At 41.1% G+C, this 24,717-nt stretch overlaps 2 protein-coding genes across 3 annotated transcripts in view; both read right to left on the minus strand.

Moving 5' to 3' along the window:
* Positions 1 to 7,367: 7,367 nt before the first annotated feature.
* LOC106608843 (uncharacterized) lies at positions 7,368 to 22,028 on the minus strand. 2 transcript variants are annotated; one of them, XM_082977484.1, is made up of 6 exons: positions 21,467 to 22,028; positions 12,596 to 12,752; positions 9,577 to 9,645; positions 9,016 to 9,144; positions 8,051 to 8,191; positions 7,368 to 7,843 (listed from the first exon to the last, which is right to left on the minus strand). In XM_082977484.1, exons 2-6 carry the CDS (start codon positions 12,690 to 12,692, stop codon positions 7,728 to 7,730), a joined length of 552 nt encoding a protein of 183 aa, XP_082833610.1. In that variant the 5' UTR covers positions 12,693 to 12,752; positions 21,467 to 22,028; the 3' UTR covers positions 7,368 to 7,727. The 2 variants fall into 2 exon arrangements, with proteins under 2 accessions (XP_082833610.1, XP_045577712.2); XM_045721756.2 differs by having other exon boundaries at positions 12,596 to 12,838; positions 21,467 to 22,026.
* Positions 22,029 to 22,944: 916 nt separating this feature from the next.
* The window catches only part of cirop (ciliated left-right organizer metallopeptidase), a 3,716-nt gene continuing 1,943 nt past the window's right edge, over positions 22,945 to 24,717 (minus strand). The window contains exons 4-10 of the mRNA XM_082977283.1: positions 24,651 to 24,717; positions 24,406 to 24,475; positions 24,183 to 24,273; positions 23,915 to 24,019; positions 23,669 to 23,800; positions 23,438 to 23,571; positions 22,945 to 23,265 (exon numbers count right to left, since the gene is read on the minus strand). The exon at positions 24,651 to 24,717 is cut by the window's right edge and continues 117 nt beyond it. Of these exons, the coding sequence (XP_082833409.1) occupies positions 23,007 to 23,265; positions 23,438 to 23,571; positions 23,669 to 23,800; positions 23,915 to 24,019; positions 24,183 to 24,273; positions 24,406 to 24,475; positions 24,651 to 24,717 (858 nt within the window). The 3' untranslated portion in view covers positions 22,945 to 23,006. The remainder of the gene's footprint in view (positions 23,266 to 23,437; positions 23,572 to 23,668; positions 23,801 to 23,914; positions 24,020 to 24,182; positions 24,274 to 24,405; positions 24,476 to 24,650) is intronic.

A 24,717-nucleotide genomic window follows, 5' to 3' on the forward strand; every position in this document is an offset into this window, starting at 1 on the left:
CTTCAGAAAGAAACCCTGGGTGGGGGATCATATACTGAACGTAGAAAAGGCTGTCACATGACGCCTTGTCCTGTCTGTGTCCCTGGGGGCGTGCCGGTGACTTAGTTAAGCTTTGAACAGAAATACAATTATCTCACATTAACATCAGTACATAGCATCTCAACATATTCCAAATAGGTTTATCCTTATTCATTCAGTTGATACAACCATTTAGATGTAAGTCCCATAGCTGAGGCTATTATATAAACATTATTATGGTAATATGGCTATATTGTCTCTCATGAGTTTCACAACATTGTAACCAAACGGACCAGTTCGTAGCTGGATTCTTCACCGATCTTTTATACCTTCTCCAGAACATAAATGTTGTTCGGTTCCCCCTGTCCTGTGAGGTGGAAGAATTCCTTTGTCTCTCTATGAAACCCCTCTCTCTCCATACTGTGGCCATGAGGCAGGATATTCTCCTTCGGAATTTATGGCTGCCTTCACACAGCCTTGTGTCAGAAGTATAGAGGTCGGGGGATGGTGCATAGAAAAGGCCTGGTGCAGAGGGAGGGGGTTTCAACTGTGCTCGCTGTACCCAAAGAGGGCAACGTCATGACACTAAGTTGACTGTGCCTTTAAACCTGCTTGTAAAACTCCAGAAAATGATGTCATGGCTTTAGAAGCTTCTGATAGGCTAATTGACATCATTTGAGTCAATTGGAGGTGTACCTGTGGATGTATTTCAAGGCCTACCTTCAAACTCAGTGCCTCTTTACTTGACATCATGGGAAAATCAAAAGAAATCAGCCAAGACCTCAGAAAAAAAATTGTAGACCTCCACAAGTCTGGTTCATCCTTGGGAGAAATTTCCAACGTCTGAAGGTACCACGTTCATCTGTACAAACAATAGTACGCAAGTATAAACACCATGGGACCACGAAGCCGTCATAACGCTCAGGAAGGAGACGCGTTCTATCTCCTAGAGATGACCGTACTTTGGTTTGAAAAGTGCAAATCAATCCCAGAAGAACAGCAAAGGACCTTGTGAAGATGCTGGAGGAAAAAGGTACAAAAGTATCTATATCCACAGTAAAACAAGTTCTATATAGACATAACCTGAAAGACCGCTCAGCAAGGAAGAAGCCACTGCTCCAAAACCGCCATTAAAAATGCCAGACTACAGTTTGCAACTGCCCATGGGGACAAAGATCGTACTTTTTGGAGAAATGTCCTCTGGTCTGATGAAACAAAAATAGAACTGTTTGGCCATAATGACCATTGTTATGTTTGGAGGAAAAAGGGGGATGCTTACAAGCCGAAGAACACCATCCCAAACGTGAAGCATGGGGGTGGCAGCATCATGTTGTGGGGGTGCTTTGCTGTAGGAGGGACTGGTGCACTTCACAAAATAGATGGCATAATGAGGAAGGAAAATGATGTGGATATATTGAAGCAACATCTCAAAACATCAGTCAGGAAGTTAAAGCTTGGTCGCAAATGGGTCTTCCAAATGGACAATGACCCCAAGCATACTTCCAAATTTGTGGCAAAAAGGCTTAAAGACAACAAAGTCAAGGTATTGGAGTGGCCATCACAAAGCCCTGACCTCAATCCTATAGAAAATTTGTGGGCAGGTCTGAAAAAGCGTGTGTGAGCAAAGAGGCCTACAAACCTGACTCAGTTACACCAGCTCGGGTCAGGAGGAATGGGTCAAAATTCACCCAATTTATTGTGGGAAGCTTGTGGAAGGCTACCAGAAATATCTGACTCAAGTTTAACAATTTAAAGGCAATGCTACCAAATACTAATTGAGTGTATGTAAACTTCTCACCCACTGGGAATGTGATGAAAGAAATAAAATCTGAAATTAGTCATTCTCTCTACTATTATTCTGACATTTCACATTCTTAAAATAAAGTGATGATCTTAACTGACCTAAAACAGGGAATTTTTACTAGGATTAAACGTCAGGAATTGTGAAAAACTGAGTTTAAACGTATTTGGCTAAGGTGTATGTAAACTTCCGACTTCAACTGTATATGACATGATGATACATTGGCTATTTTAGTATTCCTTTTTTATTTTTTATTTAAATTTTAATAATCCAAAAGTATATAATACAGATTATATTACAACTTCTTGTGTTTCGTCTTAATGATTGCTCTTTAGTAAATAGGAAACTCAACGTTGTGTTAGTTTGAGAAACATTAACTAGATAGTTGTTTTATGTTTGTGAAACCTTGAAATGTACACAATGAGAAGTGATTTTGTAACAACAAATTTTAATCTGTAATTGTATCAAATTTTGTATGTTTCAAACATTGTATGTTTGAATTAGCGCTCATAAACTATTTTCATCACTTCCTTGTAAACACATTCTTGTAAGTTGGAGCTACTCTACGTGATTATATGGGGCTGTTGTGCAGATTTGAGCACTTGACAAGACGTTGACATTTCTGGGTATGTCTCACCTGTAACATAATAATAATAATAAAGATTGTGATAATAATAATATTGTTATATTATTTTTTTAAATAATACAAATCTGTCAATCAACCAAATGTATTTCTTAAAACCCCTTTTTGCATCAGCAGTTGTCACAAAGTGTTTTGCAGATACCCAGTTTAAAAATGTAAGACCCATCAATGCATATGCCGAAGCACAGCATCTAGGAAACACTCCCTAGGAGTCATAAACCTAGGATTAAAACTAGAGAGGAACCATGCTCCGAGGGCTGTGCTGAGTGGACATTTAAGAGTACATGTGCACCTTATTGTTATTCAAGATGTTCCAACGTTCGTAGATGACCAACAGGGTCAGATAATCACCAGGGTGGCTTCTTTCATAACTGTTGCAAAACATTGAGACGTTGCTAAACATTTGTTACGCTGGTTACATTGAGAGAGATGGTAGAGAGAGAGAGAGAAATATTACCCGATTAAATAATAGATCATCACTCACACACACAGACATGGCTTCATAGTAGTTCATAGTTTCTAATCATAGTTTCTAGTCTGAGAGATTTTGATATAATAAGAGGATCAAATAGAACCTAAGAGAGCAGAAGCTATTGCTTGCAAACAGTATGAATAAAAACAATGGCTACTGCTCAATGGATAAATAGACTTCACTTCAAAAAAAACATACGTCAATGAAAACAATTAATACATATCATTCTTAAATAATGGATATATATCTATATACAAACATCACATTGAATATTCAACTCACCTTCAAAAAGCTCCATGAGGAAGGAAGGAGCACTGGAGCCCCCCAGGGGTGCGTGCTCAGTCCCCTCCTGTACTCCCTGTTCACCCACGACTGCATGGCCAAGCACGACTCCAACACCATCATTAAGTTTGCAAACGTCACAACAGTGGTAGGCCTGATCACCGATTCTGTTTGAATCATCCACCCCAGTTCTAAAAACTTTAGAAACCCTTTAATGGATTCCCTTTCATGCCTAGCCTATGAATATGTTAACTGATGACATTCCACCAAACCATGTTGTTCTCAAAACAGTGACTTGTATGGAGAAATTACAGTATCCACAATGACAGTTAGACAGGTTTTCATGTTTTTTCATGTTTCATACTTCTAGTCAATTCAAGAATGTTAGTAATAAGAAGTCATCTGCTCAGACTAGCCTAACTTGATATATAATCAAATTGAACTCTGGGTGAGGATTGATCTTCTGGACTTATCACAGAGAAACCGAGATCTGACATCAAATTTCATTCATTCGCAATCTATTTCCTTGCTTCAAGGAAATAGGCTCCCAAGTGGCGCAGCAGTCTAAGGCACTGCATCTTAGTGCAAGAGGTGTCACTACAGTCCCTGGTTTGAATCCAGGCTGTATCACATCTGGCTGTGATTGAGAGTCCCATAGGGCAGCGCACAATTGGCCCAATGTTGTCCGGGTTTGGCTGGGGTAGGACGTCATTGTAAATAAGAATTTGTTCTTAACTGACATGCCTAGTTAAATAAATCAAATAAAAATTAAGGAACACATTTGCATACAGTATTGAAATAAACAAGTTCCCTAATCCCTAGAAACAAATAATATATTTGGTGAAATAGTACATTGTCAAATGCACAGTCTACCTGTGCTCCATGTGTTGGACATTTTCAACAATTACTGAACATGTATCAAATAATTTCGAACAATAAATGTGAGAAACCAATAATGGATTCCCAGTTTTCATCAGCAGTCCTTCGAATCACATTGGGGAAAGTGCAACTGCAGGTCACTGCGGGCTTGTGTTAGATTGTGTGACTTCTTGCAAACACTAGGTAACTGATTAGATAATTATTTAATGCTGCATTCATAACAATTCGGAAAACTCAGAACCTCCAAGTTAAAATGAATGTGTAAGTTATTTGCGTATAGCTTCCTATTGGTTGATTCTGATACTTTCCAAGTGGGCAACTCAGGTATTATTGCCACATTCAAGACAACTTGGAAACTCGGAACCTCTGAGTTCAGATTTGCCTAAGTTGTTTGCGTAGAGCTTCTAATTGATTGATTTTGATATTTTCTAAGTGGGAAACTTGGATCTCATATTCCTACAACGAGTTTCCAAGTCCGAAATGTTAGAGTATTCAAGTTCCGAGCTGTCTTGAATGCGACACATCTTCCTACAACGAGTTTAAGACAGAAATGTTTGAGTTTCCTAATCATTAATGCAGCATAACACCAGTGCAAAGTTTTAAGGTCTTATCCTCCAGGGTAAAAATATAATAAATATCAAGAGAAGGATATTAATAAGGTTGAATATTACAAAAGGCACGTCAGATCATAATGGCAGAGAAAGTGAAATCTTATGAAAAACAAATCAAGGGAACGATCATAGAAAACCTGAGCTTTGCTAAGCTTTGCTAATTGCTCAGTTCAACTTAATGAATAGTTGATTTCCTGCTGCATTAAATCAAAGACTGTGCTATTATGGTCACCTAGTTTACCATCAGTATTATTTTTAATCACATAGGGTTGAGTGCAACTGCAGAAACCCGGGGGCCTCAGGGGCAGCATGCACCCTGACTCTGGATGAGTGGTACCTCATTGGCCCAGGTTTTTAAATCCAGATCAAAATTACCCTGTGTTGTGTTAAATGTGGTCCCTCATTTTTGGATGTAGTTTTAAGACAAAATGGAAACAAATCTCTAACATATCACCTCATGTGCTATTTCCTCTCAAATTCTATTTTAGTGGTCAACAATGTGGTTTTTAAAATCTGTATTTTGTATTGTCAATTATTGTATCATTGCAGAGTGACACTTAAATATTGTATACCTTTCTAATGCTATGCTACAAAGTTCATGTTATACAGTATGATCCCATGACATTTGGTCTGAATATTTTCTGTCTTAGATTGAGGAACAAATTTGAATGGAGAAACAGGACTGAGACAACAAGGGATCATTTTGATCTGGATAAAAATGTTGCCCTGTAGGCTACCATCAGGGCAGCCAGGAGACACACAGCAGCAGTGACCCCCAGGACAGCAGTCACAGTCGGTCTGTACTGAGGAGAGAAAGTGGCTCTGAAGTTGAATTTCCCCCTCTGTTAAATCATGTGATTTCTTTGAAACAGTAGATACCTGAATCACAAGCATTTACATCAGTATAAAGGTTTGACACACTCCACGGGGATAAACATGAAGAGCAGACCATAGTAAAGACCAAGTGAAGGATGTATAAAATATTACTAAAGACAGGGGAAGGCAGGTGTGCGTAAATGATGGCTCGAGAGGTTTGAGTGAGTGCTTAATGCAGGGCAGCCTGTGTTGGCTGCTGCATTCTGTAAGGAATGACGCTGGAGAATAGAAGCAGGTACGGGGAGTTGACATTTAATTAGGAACGGACATGCAACAGGACAGGAACAGCGTCAGAACTGGGAAACACAAAGACAGACGACAAACAATGCAGCAGCGGGGGACAGAGCTGGGGAACTGACAAATATAGGGGAGGTAATAAACAGGAGATTGAGTGAGTCCAGGTGAGTCCAATATCGCTGATGCGCATGACGAGGGAAGGCAGGTGTGCGTAAATGATGGTGGCAGGAGTGCGTAATGCAGGGCAGCCTGGCGCCCTCGAGCGCCAGGGGGGAAGAGCCGGCGCTGGCGTGACATATGTATTGATTTGAATATCAGTTTGACTCATGCAATTACAGGAGTTAATTGTGATATCTGTTTCCATTCTAAATAAATGTGCAAACATTTCTAAAAACATGTTTTCCCTTTGTCATTACGGGTTATTGTGTGTAGTTGTCACGGGTGTCGTTGTGTAGCGATGACCAAAACGCAGCGGGAATGTGGATGCTCATCTTTATAATTTATTAAATAAAGAGAACCTCAAAAACAACTAAACAAAAGAACGACAGACGACAGTTTCACAGGCTAAGAACACTAGCAGTGCAAAAGACAACTACCCACAAAATCCCCAGGTGAAAACAAGCATCTAATATATGACTCCCAATCAGGAACAACGACGTACAGCTGTTCCTGATCGGGAGCCACACAAACCACACAGAAATAGACAGACTAGAAAACCATAGAAAACCAACACTAGAACATATACTCAAACCCCAGACTACATAAACCAAACACCCCTTAAATAACACACACAACCCCAACCATACAAAACAAATACCCTTCTGCCACGTCCTGACCAAATTATAATACAATTACTCCCTCTGCTGGTCAGGATGTGACAGTAGTTGGGTGAGAGATTATATATATTTTTTATACATTTTGAATTTAGGCTGTAACACAACAAACTATGGAATAAGTCAAGCCACTGTAAGTATAAAGCAGACCTTATTAACAACAGGGCCTATTTTCAACAGTCTCTTTGACAGGTGACCTAAATCAAATACATTCTTACCCTGACCATATACACCATCGTGAGGCAGGGTTGTGCAGTGTTTCTCAACGTGATTTTTCTTCCTTGTGAGACGGCCTACATTAAACTAGCACTGTAGAACTGACTAAATGAGTGTCCATTAACCATCTCAGGGACCAGCTAGCAACATCCTATGAACCAGAGTTTGAGAACCAAAAAATTGGTGTTAAAAACAACACAATTTGGGGTATTTGGTAACCCAGCGCTGGGTAAAAATTAAGGACAAATCACACCCAGTTGAGTTGCATGGCTAATCCAACAAATTGGGTGTCTTGGATTACCCAAACAAGGGTTAATTTAACCATCAGTTGGGTATTTTTAACTCTCATGTTGGGTTGACAAAGCAGCTGGGTCATTTTGAATGTAAGGTTTTTTTCAAAAGGGGTCGCTTTTTAGGGGTGTGGCATTCAGCTAGATCTTATTGGCCACACTGTGAGAGTGAATGTCATCCCATTTGATCATAACAAGTTTACATACCGCAAATTCAAATTGTCCTTTATTTTATTTGCATTTTACACATTGGATGAATTATTACATATTATAATAAGGTATACCACCTTATTGTATCCCAACAATGGTTTAAGGGAACTCATACACCAATACACCCAGCATCAATAATCCAGCACCCAGCATCAATAATCCAGCACCCAGCATCAATAATCCAGCACCCAGCATCAATAACCCAGCACCCAGCATCAATAATCCAGCACCCAGCATCAATAACCCAGCAGTTTTTAAAGAAAACAACCCAACCCAACGCCTGCAACCCAGGATCAACTAAACAACCCAGCATTTCTTTGAGTGTAGTGTAGTGGGATGATGTGACTGGTGAAGACACTCTATTTTCTATATTTATCAAGCACTAGATGAATGAGAGACTTGTCCTGGATTCCATAACAGGAGAGCAAGCGTGAGTCTTCCAGAGTCTTGTATGTGTATTTCATCGTCAGGGTATCTGCATAAAGAGGTGAGAGTTCAGCGTACAGTTGTCGTTAATAAGGTGGTACACACATTGCTATAAATGTTATTATGAACTGTTTATCACAATGTCGGGAGTTCCCTTGTTTCCCTAGTGATAAACCATCAAATTCCATAAATATCATTATGTACATTGCCCAGTATGTTTGTTCTAATTCTGTATTGTAGAGTTCAACCTGCCTACCTATGTCCCAGCCTGGTAGTCTCTGGGAAATTTTCTGTTTCAGCTGCAGCACTGTGGTATTGTTCATCTCCTCCTCTGAATGGCCCACGTCGATTTCCATTATCTCCCCTCTCAGTCCATTCACTCTAACGTGGAATGTTGCTGAATGTGATCAAAACAAACGTTATTAATTCACGAATCAAGGTTTAGACTAAATTACATTCAAGGGCATTTATGTATATTTTGCAAGTCATGGTCATAAACATATTGAATTCGTGTAGATTTTTTTTTCTTTGAGACTTATCATCAGGGGTCTCTGAGGCCCTGCCTGACTACAATAGTGAAGCATTCCAGATTTTACAACGCCTGGATGGGTTTTAAACATATCAGCTAACCACATCATCTGATATATCCATCTGATGCCCGACTACACAGTCGATGATGTGGTATGCAACCATTACTTGATGCAATACAACGTCTGCAATGTAGTCGGACAGGAACTCTGTGTTTGCTTTGACAGAGATTCATTGCTTGAAGGGGCAATCTTGTTAGACACAGAAAATCAATGACAAAAGACAGAAATAGTGCTGAGATGTTTTTATGAACATAACATTAGGTCAGGATCGAAATATTTTCTGTTATACCACAATGCTGAGTAGCTAACCCGCCATGTTAAGTCTATGGGAATGCTAACAGGCTTATGTTGACTTTGTAATGCTTATACTACTTGAAAATGCACGTTATTTGTCGCCTTTCATTTTTTCATACATTGATATCTTGATATTGCCCAGTGTATTGTACTCTGCATTCTACAGTTCTACCTGCCTACCTGAACTCCTCAGGTATTTCGCTGTTGTTTTTATATTGCCAAGCAATTCTACGTTTCATTTCTAATTGTAGCTTTAATATAGTCTATCATCATTGATTTCTTGACGTTGCCTAGTAAGTATGTGTGTTCAATTCTGCGTATAGTTCTACCTGCTTACCTGACTTCCTTGATGGTCTCTCTGGTACTCGCTCGACAACATTCTGTTTCAGCTGCAGCGCTCCGGTATTGTTCATCTCCTCTGTATGGCCCATGCTGATTGCCATTCGCTCCTGTCTCGGTCCTTCCACTATAAAAATATACAAATATAAATGCAGGAGCAGACTTAGCAACTTGGGTGCTCGTTTAAAATGCTGTTTACGTGCCCCCCATGGCCGCTACCCCCCAAAAGAAACATTTTCTTACAGACATTACCTGCTACGATTATTATTATTATCCCACAATTTAAATTTCTTTCATTAAATAATGATATATATACTGTATATATATATATGCATGCATACATACAGGCAGGCCATACAAAGCTGTTTCTACACACTTACAATTCTACTGACAATTATAATTTGACACTCACCTACTTCTCATTTATTCATTTGAAATGTTTGTAATGAACTCTGACTCTAACTTAGCCCTGGATGCATCTTCTGGCTGAACTTTGCCATTTTAATTTCTGTTTTACGTGTGTAACAGAGAAGTTAGACTCAGAAGGAATATCTCTCACCAAGGATTGTGTTTCCTGATGCACTCCTCCCAGCACAAGTTTTTCCCAGCGGCAATATCCTCATTCTATCTGTTTTAATAGAAAAAACACACCATATTTGAGAAACTAATGCACTTCAAATGACTGCCTTACTCATACAATGACTACTCCATGTTATCTGATACCAAACAGTTTAATACATTGTAATAGTGATGTTTTTCCCGGTGATTCAATGTTTACAGTATATGTGCAGTTCCATTTTTATAGATCTTGATACAGTACATTAGGTTCTGTTCCCTCTATCCAGGGCCGGGCCTAGCCTTTTGGGGGCCCTAAGTGAGGCAAAACATTTTAAAGGCCCTCTCTTTGGCAGGGGAGATAAATGTGCAGTTAAAAAAAAAATGTCCTGCAATTCTACACATTTTGCCATGGGGTGGGGAGAAAAATTTGCAGTTTTAAAGCAAATTTCGTGCAATTCCACATGACTTGCGCCGTGGTCATATGAAATCATCTGACTGTGAGTGACTAACAATATCATTGGGGGCCCCGGAAATCAGGGCCCCTAGGTGCATGCCAGGTGTGCCCAGTCGGTATTTCAGCCATGATTACTACAAAGTTTAGACTACCTGAACACTAAATGATTTTATAATTTTAACATCAGAGTACCTGTCACATTTGACGAGTCAGTCAAGCCATATTGTATTGACCTGGTTATCAGATACCAAACAGTTTAGGCTACACCTGGCGACACATACCTCGTTAGAGTGATTCAATCATCGGGCTGAATTGTCAGGTTTGCACATGTTGCATTGTTGTGTTAAGTGAAATGCTTCAATACTAAATAGGAATACGAAAAGTATAAATATATCTATATTTTCATATCAGTGCGCATGATTCATGCCAATTCATTTCATGCAATTCTATTCATTTTGCCATGGGGCAGAGAGAAACATTTTCAGTTTTACAGCTAATTTCCTGCAATTCTACACATTTTGCCATAGGGTGGAGGCAAATGTTTACAGTTTTTAATATGATAACAGCTGATCAATGGGCTCCACCTCAGTCAGTAATTCAACCATGCTTATACAAGTTTAGATAGTCTAGCGGCCAGCTAACTTACCAATCTAAAAACAATGTTGCTTATATATATATATATATATATATATATATATAAGTTTGGACACACCTACTCATTCAAGTGTTTTTCTTTATTTTTAATAGTGAAGATATCAAAACTATGAAATAACACATATGGAATCATGTAGTAACCAAAAAAGTGTTCAACAAATCAAAATATATTTTATGTTTGAGATTCTTCAAAGTAGCCACCCTTTGCCTTGATGACAGCTGTGAACACTCTTGGCATTCTCTCAAATAGCTTCATGAGGTAGTCACCTGGAATGCATTTCAATTAACAGGTGTGCCTTGTTAAAAGTTAATTTGTGGAATTTCTTTCCTTCTTAATGTGTTTAAGCCAATCAGTTGTGTTGTGACAAGGTAGGGGGGTATACAGAAGATAGCCCTATTTGGTTAACGACCAAGTCCATATTATGGCAAGAACAGCTCAAATAAGCAAAGAGAAATGACAGTCCATCATTACTTTAAGACATGAAGGTCAGTCAATCCGGAAAATGTCAAGAACTTTGAAAGTTTCGTCAAGTGCAGTCGCAAAAACCATCAAGCGCGATGATGAAACTGGCTCTCATGAGGACCGCCACAGGAATGACAAGAGTGTGCAAAGCTGTCATCAAGGCAAATATAAAATATATTTTGATTTGATTAACACTTTTTTGGTTACTACATGATTCTATGTGTGTTATTTCATAGTTTTGATGTCTTCACTATTATTCTACAATGTAAAAAAATGGTAAAATAAAGATAAACCCTGGAATGAGTAGGTGTGTTCAAACTTTTGACTGGTCCAGCATGTGTGTATATATTGGTCCACAGTCCCATGGGCTGCCAGTTGCCCATCCCTGATCTACATGGATCATAAAGGAGCTATTGTGTAACGGAGACATAGACTGAAGAGGAAGCGAGACATCCCACTCGCTGTTTTATATAAAGTGAATGAACTATGCAGACCAGACCCAGCTGCTAATGCATTGGTGTCAAAGGGAGAGCCACCCCCATTCTTCACTGGTAAACGGCCTGAGTGGGACATCTTCATTTATCCACCATCTTTGACGGAGATAAGAATGTGCAGTAAACTCACTCCACAGCTAGCTTAAAATGTCATCAATGGTGCTATCGAATTGGCTCCTTTTGTATAGCTCAACTGGTTCGTACACTGTCAAGCAGACCTGAGATAACTATAGTTTTAAATATGCTTTGTGGAAAGTAACTATTTTGGGAAAGTAACAAATAATTACTTTGGAGGTGACCCAGAAATTACTAATTTTAAAACTATTTGAATACAGATCTTAGAAAGTGACTACCTTTTTAAGAGTTTGAATTCCAATCCATCTGGCAGTGGATCATATTAGATCTACACAATACATGTATGTTTGAACATTCTGTACATTTCCATTCTCCTACACAGGACCCAGGTTTCTAAAGTCCTCTGCAACAACAACGTTGCTATTGTAGTAATCACAAAGTAATGTTTTAAAGATTAATATCTTAAAGCCCTCCAAACCATGTGCTAATGATCATATATTTAGACTAATTCAACTAATTGTTGTAGTTTTTCGTTCTTCATCAAATACAGCATTTGGCAGCCACCAAATAAATGACTTTTGTTTTCAAATCACTTAAATACCTTAATATTATTTTTATTTTTTCTGAGATGTATTCAATATACTTTCAAATATTATTTGATTTTCTGAGACCTTTATTTGATTATCAAAGGAAATAATTGCCTTTAGTTGATTCTCTATATTCGACAACTTTGAGTATTTGAAAGGTTGGTATTTTCAAATAAACTACAAAATGCAACTGTTTTCTAACCAGGTCTGGTGTGCATACTGTATGCAGAGAGATAACGGTACCTGATGGCTTAGTGGTAGCTGACAGAGCCGATACAGCTTGTGATACTTACGGATTTCCTGAGTGACCCAAGAATAGTCCTTCACCAGGATGTTGTAGAGTGCCTCCTTCTGGGGTTGAGTGGACATGGCTTCGTATAGCGCCCTCATTTTGTCCTGGCTGGTTCTGGCAGCCAGGATGTTAGAATTAACCTCTGGATGGATCAGTCCCTGTGAGAGCATGACATCTGCAATGGGCTCTACCGGACTGACCCTCTGAATAAGATCTGCCCTGTGATCATCTATAAACTGGGCTCCTGGTAAATATCATAGAGGTTGTGTCAATATGGAAGAATGCTAATACAAAAACGTAATATGTACTTATGTGTGTGTATATATACACACATATCTACAGAAGTGGTTCAAATTGGCATTTGGAATAAAATTCTAATTTGTATCCTATTTTTCCCAAAACTTTTAGCACATCTTACAACATACAGGTAGGTAACTGCCAAAATAAATGAAGCACTTGAGTAAATGAGGAATACAAAGTATATTGAAAGCAGGTGCTTCCACAAAGGTGTAGTTCCTGAGTTTTAAGCAATTAACATCCCATCATGTTTAGGGTCATGTATAAAAATGCCCAGTTGCCCATTATTTTGATTACCATGACTTTGAAAGAGAGGTCTCAAAGGAGCATACAATAGGTGGTTTAAATTGTGTGTGTGTGTGTGTGTGTGTGTGTGTGTGTGTGTGTGTGTGTGTGTGTGTGTGTGTGTGTGTGTGTGTGTGTTCAGTCACCAGATCTCAACCTAATTGAACACTTATGGGAGATTTTGGATTGGCCCCTGAGACAGTGTTTTCCACCACCATCAACAAAACACCAAATTATGGAATTTCTCGTGGAAACATGGTGTTGCATCCAATGTTCCCTATTATTGTTTAGGGCACTGAGCAAATTTTAGGTCTTGTGAGCGGAAATGTCAAAGTTTCCGGCGCGTTTACAGTGAACACTGAGGCTGTACCCTTAATGTTTTAGCCAATAAGCTATTATGGCTATTTGAGCGTAATGTAGGCCTACCAACAAAACCAATGTGGCAAATCCCATAACATTGGAAATAGCTTTGAATTACTTTGATATAGCCTATATGGGGTGTTCAATGTAGGCCTACATCGCATGAGACTTTTAAAAAAACGAGCTTGACATTAACTAATGATATTTTACTTGGTCTGTCACACCATCGGCCAAATAGGCAGTGGCGACCCGTCATTCAGGGCAGGTGGGGCACAACGCAACCTGTTTTGTTATTTTGCATGTTATTTTGGCATTAATATGTGTTCACATATCAGTTTGCAAACAATATAAAAATATATATGTCATTGAGTTAATAAAGACGCATACAAACAAGGCAGAGTTCCTCTGTCCAGTGTCTGTGTTCTTTTGCCCATCTTAATCTTTTATTTTTATTGACCAGTCTGAGATATGGCTTTTTCTTTGCAACTCTGCCTAGAAGGCCAGCATCCCGGAGTCGCCTCTTCACTGTTGACGTTGAGACTGGTGTTTTGAGGGTACTATTTAATGAAGCTGCCAGTTGAGGACTTGTGAGGCATCTGTTTCTCAAACTAGACACTCTAATGTACTTGTCCTCTTGCTCAGTTGTGCACAGTTTTCAGCTGTGTTAACATAATTGCAAAAGGGTTTTCTAATGATCAATTAGCCTTTTAAAATTATAGACGTGTATTAGCTAACACAACGTGCCATTGGAGTGATGGTTGCTGATAATGGGCCTCTGTACGCCTATGTAGATATTCAATTAAAAACCAACCGTTTCCATCTACAATAGTAATTTACAACATTAACAATGTCTACACTGTATTTCTGATCAATTTGATGTTATTTTAATGGACAAAAAATGTGCTTTTCTTACAAAAATAAGGACATTTCTAAGTGACCCCAAACTTTTCAACGGTAGTGTATGTTGTGTAGTAAGATGTCAGTAGCCCATGTACCTCCCCCTAATAATTTGGTCTATTTAACCCTCTTAATTTCGGCCTACTGTTCTGACTTGGTGGTGCACATGTAGCCTATAACCTGTTTTAGAGAAATGTAATCATTGAATATTGTAAGAGCTTTCATTTTCTGCTTATATGCCCCGTTTATTTATCCTACGGTTCTGACTTGGTGTACAGGGAGAACACTGTAAGAATGGTCCATGTTCTGAATTCTGTCGCTGTACATTTCAAAAGTGCTGAATAAATAGTTGTATTGACTACGCTCATTAATGTCTTAATCAAAATTACGGATTGTCTCTTATCCGCTTGTCGTCCCCTTATGCCATAGTTTGTACATCTCAATTGTCATTAGAAACCACATTTGTTTAAGCAAGTCAGCCATATCAGCTGTGTTTTTTTAAAGGCAGTAAATGATGCTGAATGAACTGTTTCGCTGCCAGACAAGGCTCTGCTGATAACCAGGTGTAGCAGTGGTAAGATGTTGGGCCTGCTTTGGAACAACTTTATGTAGGCCCTAACAGTCTGTGGGTACCGTTTGTCACCGTTATAGTGCAATTAATTACCAATTTCATGGTATCCATTTGATAGTTACAGTCTTGTTTTATCGCTGCAACTCCTGTACGGACTCGGGAAAGGCGAAGGTCGAGAGCCGTGTGTCCTCCGAAACACAACCCAAACAAGCCGCACTGCTTCTTGACACAATGCCTGCTTAACCTGGAAGGCAGCCGCACCAATGTGTCAGAGGAAACACTGTACACCTACCTGGTGACTGTATCAGCGTGCACTGCGCTCGGCCCACTACAGGAGTCGCTAGAGCGCGATGGAACAAGAAAATCCCTGCCAGCCAAACCCTCCTCTAACCTGGATAACGCTTGGCCAATTGTGCCCTGCCCCTTGGGTCTCCCGGTCGTGGCTGGCTGCGACAGAGCCTGGACTCAAACCAGGATCTCTAGTGGCACAGCTAGCAAATGCGATGCAGTGACTTAGACCACTCCGCCACTCAGGAGGCCTCAATTAATGTATTGTTTAGTGTTGTGTTGTGGCTTTGCTGACATGCATCCCACTTTTTCATTTTTTTGCTCCACCAAGATTTACATGCTAAAATTGCCCCTCCAAATAGGTGACTATAAATAGCATTGTATTGTGTTTTATGATGAAGAAACCACTTTTCAAAATACAATTAATTATTATTACCATACAGAGAATTAGACAATGTAGGCTACCCCTCTGCCTATTGGCTTATTTGCATATTCAAGTCTGTCTCAAAATACAACACTGCCCCTTTAATTAAGATACACGCTTTTGACCTGCCTGGCTTTTCAAAAACAGCTTGAAATGTAGCCTACGTGTTTTGTGCTCTTGAAGGAAGCAATAACTCCTCCTTGCTGACCTATATTTATCTACACTTTATCAACAAATGCGGACACCCGCGGCACTGCGCTCTGAACTGATCTGAAAAGTGCATTCATTCGCGGGTGATTGAACGACCGCTCGTGGACTACCCCCGCCAATAGAATTCTACTCCGTTGCGCTCTGGCTTTGCCTACAACAAAATCAAAGACTCAATCTTGCAAAGTTAGATTTCTTTTGGTTTGTTGCATTGAAAAGGGGCTGATATGATGTTGATTCGATCACAGGAAAAAACGTTGATGTAAATAGAGCAAACTAATGGGGCGAACTCAGTGAAGTCCAATCTCTTGCGTCTCTGCGCGGCATGACATTTCTTCTGCGCTGGCAGTCCTGGGGTGAGCTGCGCGGCCGCGCACGTGCGCAGTTTATAGGGAACATAGGTCGCTGTAATATTCATATGTGAATACATACTGAATTATAATTGGATGCATTTTACCGCCGTACCATACTGTGCGGTGATTGGTTAAGACCACCCAGACGGTTAGGTCAGGGGCAGTTGATCGTGGTTGGAGATAGGCTAACAGGTAGTTGTAGCTAGTTAATAAAGAGTTATGTTAAGAAACATCCTGTAGTTCTGCGTTTTATTATTTTGTACAAAGTGTACAAAACAAAACATGGTGTCAGAGTAAATGGTCTTAAAAGATGGATTTTTCTGGAGTTCCTTCACCTCGAATGGACTGGGAGTCTACAAACATACCCGATGCATGGCGTAAGTACAAACAGCATGTGGAGCTAATGTTCACGGGTCCCCTGAAGGAAAGAGGAGAAGAGGGAAAATGTAGCTACCTGCTCCTCTGGATCGGTGAAAAAGGGAGAGATATTTACAACACATGGACACTTACCGAGGCTGAATCAAAGGTACTGAAAACATACTACGATCGTTTTGAAGCATATGTTGTGCCGAAGACTAATACAATTTTCGCTAGGTACAAATTCCATGAGAAAGTACAGGGAGCTAGCGAGTCTTTTGAACAGTTTGTGACTGAGCTGCGTCTGCTTGTGAAAGACTGTGATTATGCAAACAAGGATGAGATGGTCAGGGACCGTATTGTATTTGGAATACACTCACCGCGAGTGAGAGAGAAACTTTTGAATGTTGGGTCTGAGCTAACGCTGGACAAAGCTATCGACATAGCCAGATCTCACGAGCTAGCACAGGCTCAGATGAAAACCATTTCGCGCCGCAGCACGAGCGCATCACGTGAACAAGCAGTGCACGCAGTCAGGCAGACATCAAAGCACACCTCCGGTGCCCAGAGAGAGCGTTTCAGAACGGAGAGAGACATAACTCCAAAACAGAGCGACACAGACTCAAAACGCCCCAAAACATGTGGATATTGTGGATACAAAGTGCATGGCGAACAAGGAAATTGCCCAGCTAAAGGCAAACAGTGTACTAAATGTGGTAAATGGAATCACTTTGCAAAAGTGTGCAGAGCTTACCGTGGAAAAACAGTACACACAGTGAGTGAAGATGAAATGTCAATCAAAGAGTCAAATGATGATGAACTGTTTATTGATTCAGTGACACAGAAAAGTCACATATCAGAGACAGAGCAAGCCTTTGCTGACATTGAGATAGGAACACAAGGCACAAAACTAAAGTTCAAACTAGACACTGGTGCACAAGTAAACATTATTCCTCTGAATAAGTACCGCAGCTTGACATCTGAGTGCGAGCTACAGCCCACCATGCGCAGACTGACTGGTTATGGTGGTGAACAGCTCCCAGTAAAAGGCACATGCACTTTCAAATGCAAATACAAAGAAAGTGACATGATGTTGGACTTTTACGTTGTTGACACTAGAGCACCTGCAGTGCTAGGTCTTAAAGCATGTTTAGACATGGACCTCATCAAGCTAGTTTTATCAGTAACAGCACCAGTAGAGACAGAAAATGTACTGGAGGAGTTTGCTGATGTCTTTACAGGAATAGGATTATTCCCAGGAGAATGTACCATTCACCTTGACCCAGACGCAACCCCTGTGGTCTACCCACCGAGAGAGATTCCCCTTGCTCTCCGTGCCCGTCTGAAGAAAGAGTTGGAGAGCATGGAGCAATCTGACATAGTCACCAAGGTTACAGAACCGACTGACTGGGTAAACGCGTTAGTGGTGGTGGAGAAACCACGCACAGGCAAGCTCCGAGTATGCCTCGACCCAAGAGACTTGAACAAGGCTATCAAACGGCCCCATTACCCTTTACCGACGCTAGATGGTATCACGCACAAGCTAGCGGGAGCACGCTACTTCAGTGTCATGGACGCTAGATCAGGCTACTGGGCTATCAAGCTCACAGAAGAGTCATCTAAGCTCACAACATTCAACACACCGTTTGGACGCTACAGGTTCCGTCGCCTGCCTTTTGGGATTATCTCAGCCCAAGACGAGTTTCAGCGAAAGATTGACGAAGTATATGAAGGCCTCGACGGAGTTGTGGCAATTGTGGACGACATCCTTGTTTATGGTCGAACCAAAGAGGAGCACGACCGAAACCTCCGCGCGATGCTGCAAAGGTCCCGCGAGATAGGAGTCCGGCTCAACCCGAGAAGAGCACAGTCAGCGCTACAGAGGTCAGCTACTTCGGACATCTTCTCACAGCGAATGGAATCAAGCCAGATCCACAGAAGATCTCAGCCATAAAAGAAATGGAGCCACCAAAGAACCGTGCAGAGCTGGAAACAGTGCTTGGCATGGTCAACTACTTAGCCAAGTTCGCACCCAGCCTCTCCAATGCTAATGCACCCCTGCGTCAACTGCTAAAGCAATCCAGTGAGTTTCTTTGGGACAAGCAACACGACATTGCTTTCCAGAATGTGAAAGACTTGATCACGAGAGAACCAGGACCAATCCTTGCCTACTACGACCCAAACAAAGAGCTCAGACTCCAAGTGGACGCGTCGAAGTATGGACTAGGTGCAGTGCTACTGCAAGAAGGAAAGCCCATCGGCTACGCTTCCAAATCTCTCACAGACTGTGAAATCAACTACGCCCAAATCGAAAAGGAGCTCTATGCCATTCTGTTCGGATGTAAACGTTTCCATCAGTACGTATATGGACGACAAGTCATTGTGGAATCCGACCACAAGCCCCTTGAGTCAATCATGAGGAAACCACTAGCTGCAGCCCCGCCAAGGCTACAGAGAATGATCCTTCAACTACAAAAATACGACTTCACAATCACTCACCGTCCAGGCAAAGACATCCCTGTCGCAGACACACTCTCCAGGAAGTTTCTTACCTACAAGGACAGCAGCCTCAGTGAGGGCATGGACATGCAAGTGCACACTGTGTACAGCAACTTACCAGTTAGTGACACGAAACTGAAGGAGATCCAAGCTGAAACAGACAAGGACTCACAACTCACACAGCTGAGGGAAGTCATACAGGATGGATGGCCTGAGGAGAGGAGAAAATGCCCTCAGAGCGTCTCAGAATTCTGGAACCATCGTGATGAACTATCACAGATCAACGGAATCATTTTCAAAGGAGAGAAAATCATTATTCCTACCAGTCTCAGAGAAGAGATTTTGACAAAGATCCATGCTGGACACATGGGCATGGAAAAGTGCAAACAGAGAGCACGGGACATTTTGTTTTGGCCTGGAATGTGCAAACAAATAGAGGACATTGTTGGTAGATGCACCATCTGTCTTGAAAGACGCCCCTCAAACACCAAAGAGCCAATGTTACCTCACTGTATCCCAGACCGACCCTGGCAGGTTGTGGCAACCGATCTGTTCACCTGGAACAACGAGGACTACATCGTAACAGTGGACTACTACAGCAGATACTTCGAACTCGACAAGCTTCACAGCACCACATCTGCAGCTGTGATACACAAGCTGAAAGCAGCCTTTGCCAGGCATGGCATTGTAGAGACTTTAATATCTGACAATGGGCCCTGTTACAAATCAAATGAGTTTGAATCCTTCACAAAAGCATGGGAGTTCACACATGTCACCACAAGCCCACATTACCCTCAAAGTAATGGCCTTGCTGAAAAATCTGTGCAGATTGCTAAATCACTCATGGACAAAGCAAAAGCAGACAAGAGAGACCCCTACCTCAGTCTCCTTGAATACCGCAACACTCCAGTTGACAATTTCAAATCACCAGCCCAGCTGTTGATGAGCCGCAGACTTCGCTCAACCCTTCCCAGCACCAACCAGCAGCTGCAACCTGAGGTCGTCAGCTACAAGGAAATGCATGAAAAACGTGCACAGAGACAACAACAACAAAAGCGATACTACGACAGGTCAGCTAGACCACTGCCACCACTGATCGACGGAGAGTCAGTTAGAATCCAGGAGCATGGCCTCTGGAAACCAGCAGTCGTCATCCAGCCAGCTGACACTGAACGTTCATATCACGTCCGCACAGCAGAAGGAGCAGTGTACCGCCGCAATCGTCGTCACTTACTGAACACAAAAGAACAACACACTGATGAGATGAACTGTTCCCCTGAAAGAGAATGTGATGGACTAAACACACACACAGCACAACATACACCATACTTACCTGCAACACCACAAGAGCTGTTGACTGACACAGAAGCATGCTCAACATCATATCGCACAAGGTCAGGAAGAGAGGTCAAGCCCAGAGCTCTCCTTGACCTATGAAATGTCAAAGGGTGTAGGCGGATCGCTGCCCTAAAAGAGTTCCAGACTGTAAACTTGTTATTGAAAGTTGACTTGACATGCTTTGGTATTGTATTTGTTTGAAATGTTAAGATGTAATTTCTACAGTGAAGCTGAGTTGCTGAGAATCCCTTGTTTGAAAAGTAACAGTATGTTGGATCATTGTTTCAGAGTCTATGTTGATTCAGTTGGTGTAGTATGCAATATAAATGGTTACTTACCTTGAGTTCAAACTACAGAGCATGTATCCAAAAGAAAAGCTTAGAATATGTAAAACATTTGTATTTTGTTTAAAAGAAGGGGGATGTAATATTCATATGTGAATACATACTGAATTATAATTGGATGCATTTTACCGCCGTACCATACTGTGCGGTGATTGGTTAAGACCACCCAGACGGTTAGGTCAGGGGCAGTTGATCGTGGTTGGAGATAGGCTAACAGGTAGTTGTAGCTAGTTAATAAAGAGTTATGTTAAGAAACATCCTGTAGTTCTGCGTTTTATTATTTTGTACAAAGTGTACAAAACAAAACAGTCGCATCCCTCCAATTGAGTACGACACTTGCATAATCTATGCCAAGGCGTATTAAAGCTGTTCTTGCCGCTCCTGGTGGCCCAACGCCCTATTAAAACACTTTGTTCAAGTTTCCGTTATTTTGGCAGTTACCTGTATATTTCATTTACTGTATATTCAAGCTACAATCAAATCAATACTGTCAAATCTGCATACAAAATGCCATTACCTATTAAGCAATTCCTATTTTACTTGAAATCATAAACTAAGGTTGAGCAAGAGAGGCTTAGATACATTTTACTAATATCATCGTGTCTAGTGACGAACTTGAGCGTGGTGTCTTTGGGGTCATAGCGCTTCTCACACTCCTGCTGCTGGGTTGTCATCGTGTTGCTCTCTGTCTCCAATGTCTATCAGTCGTTGCCTCATACACACAGGGCGGACTGTGAGATATGAATAAGAGAAGCCGATTTGACCCTCAACTATCCCTTGTACGTGTTTTTCCAACATAACTAGATTTCACTTTCTTTTTCACCTGCCATTTGCAGGAAGTCACATGGTATGAAGAAAATGCATGCTGTTGATGCCCAAGTATTTTACTCCTAGCTAGTGTTTGAAAAGTGTATTGTTATACTTTGTGCTGCTGAACTGATTCCTAGAGGCTAGCACCTATGCATATTGTCAAATTTCATGACTGTCCAACATTTGTATTATCTTGATCTTTGAGCATAACCGATCACAGTCACTGCAGATTAACTTCTATCAACTGACATTCTCTGACTCAGGGCCCATTTTAGCCTTTTGGGGGCCCTAAGCAAGCAAAACATTTTAGTGCGCCAAAACATTTTAGTGACCCCCCTCTTTATGGCAGAGATTAAATGTATGTTTTAAAGTGAATTTCCTGCAACTCTACACACTTTGTCATGGGGCAGATAATTGTCTGTACAATTCTTTTACAAATTTCATGAAATTATTTAAAAAATTGCCATGGGGCAAGACACTGTTTTTTCTCAGCTTTACAGCTAATTCCCTGCAATTCTACCCATTTTGTCATGGGGAGAGACATTTTTTCAGTTTTAAAGCAAATTTCCTGCAATTCTACACATGTACCATGACTTATGCCATGTTAATGATATCTGACTGAGAGTGACTAACAAAGTCAATGGGGGCCCCTGGGCTTTTGCCCTGCGTGCCTGGTCAGTATTTGTCCATTATCACAAGTTTAGATAGGTGGCTAGACTAACTTACCAATCAAAACATTGCTAGCTGGTTAATTGAGTGAGAAAATTTGCTGAAGCACAACCAAATTTTGAACTTTTACATTGTGTATTCTAACTGTCAACAGTTAGTTGAGACCCGGATTGAGTACCCCACCCACCCCGCCTGAAAATATATATATACACTACCGTTCTTGTCCTTGTTTTTGAAAGAAAAGCAATTTTTTTTGTCCATTAAAATAACATCAAATTGATCAGAAATACAGTGTAGACATTGTTAATGTTGTAAATGACTATTGTAGCTGGAAATGGCTGATTTTTTTGATGGAATAGCTACATAGGTGTACAGAGGCCCATTATCAGCAACCATCACTTGTGTTCCAATGGCATGTTGTGTTAGCTAATCTAAGTTTGTCATTTTAAAAGGATAATTCATTGTTATTACAAGTTAACATAGTGTTAAAGCTAAATCCATGTTGAACAACAAATCCAGGGGACAATTAGAATACCTCAGCATCGCATTGCATTGCTCATTGCTTTAGTGTACTTTTTTCATTTGTACTGTTCAACACTTAATGAATAGTCGATTTCCCCCTCTGATAAATAATGTACAAACACCACCTACTTGATTAAGTAACAATTTATACCAGTGAACAAGACTGTGCCATAATGGACACCCAGTTTCCATCAGCAGTTATTTGACTCACTTTGGGTCGAGTGCAACTGCAGAACACTGGGGGCCTCAGGGGCAGCATGAACCCTGACTCTGGAGGAGCGGTACCTCCTGTAGGCCACCATCAGGGCAGCCAGGAGACAGACAGAAGCACTGACCCCCAGGACTGGAGCCAACGTGGAGTCTGTACTGACCCCTGGTTCTGCACAAGTAGGGCCAGGGTCAAAGGTCAGGCTCGGGTCAGGGATTGTGTTCTGATGTAACAGGGGATCGCTGAGGGAGAGAAGACAAGAAAATAAACACTTTATTTATACTGATAAATAAATGACGTATTGCTCTCTGAGAAAGTGAAAGACCACTTAAAACTTGATAAAATAACAAAATGACACGTTCATATTGTGCCATACCAAAGATACTGAAATACTTCCTACTCAGCCATACTCACTTCTCAGTAGTCACTGTGCCTGTAGTAGAGGCAGCTGGAGAGTGGGGGTCCTGGTTGTCGATGGAGAGACCAATGTCAGGGTAATAACACAACCTCTTGTCAGGACAGAACACTAAACCCTTGTATCCTGTCACCTGGATGAATGAATGAATGAATGAATGTGAAATAATGTCATATCATGGTAGAATCTAATGGCCAAAATGGCAAAATCGGTGAATGCTCAAAAGTTACCTGAATGGTGCTTCCTACTGGGCAGTCCAACCAGTCAGAGCCCGACACCAGTATCTGATAGCGGTTCAGCCCAGTACACCTGTGTCTATAACAACGCCCCACCACGGAGTCACTGACAGACAGGGAGACGTTCTGACAGAAAGAGGAGATGGAGAGAAAATAAAATAAAATGGGTAGGTGTCACTTTCATACACTTTTTCACAAATATATGTGGTGTGAGTCCACATAAAATACACACACACTGACCTCTCTGCTCAGGTTAGAGAAGAAGCATCGGCTGTCTATGCGGTACAACTCTCCACTCCACTCTGTTTCAGTCTCTCTCTCGTTCTCCTCTTTCCAGCACTCACTCTTAAGAAAACACAGAGAGAGAGGAGTAAAGGAAGAGGAGGGAGAAGTTTAAATAGAGCGAGAAGGTGAAGCTTGAGGAAGAGTGTTTGAAATACTGTTTTGTCATGGAGAACAGAGTTCAGGGAAACGGTCAAACTGAAGTGAACGAGACCAGAAGACCCACCATTAGAGGTTTGTAAATGCGGCATCCGTCCAGGTGAGGGTCAGTCTGGCACTCCCCCTTGTGGCGGTGAAGATAATGACACCCTAAACCACTAATGGTAGAACACAAGTCAAACAGAGAATGAGGTAGAGGAACTGGACAGCTTTAGACAACGTTGGAGAATGGGATTTATTTTTTATTGTATGGTTAAGTGTGGGATATTCAAATAAAATAATAACACTACCTGCCCGTGCAGAAAAATGAGGAGGAGTTGTCATGGCAGGTGGACAGTAATCCAAACATTGCTCCCTCACCTACGAAAGATATACAAACAATAAATCACTATGGCCATTAATCAGGTACACACAGAATCACTCATACCACACGATATTCCTCTCTTACACTCTTTATCAATGACATATATTCTTTCTAACCCCCTTATCTGTTTGGTTCAGTTATATCCGTCTCAATGGACAGGCCGTCCCTCACCCTTTCCCCACACCAGGCTCTGTGCTCGGCTGTGGTTGACAGAGTACCAGCCCGTGTCCTGTAGGGC

This window comes from Salmo salar, chromosome 07 (genome assembly GCF_965601325.2).
Source record: "Salmo salar chromosome 07, fSalSal1, whole genome shotgun sequence".
NCBI classification, from domain to species: domain Eukaryota; kingdom Metazoa; phylum Chordata; class Actinopteri; order Salmoniformes; family Salmonidae; genus Salmo; species Salmo salar.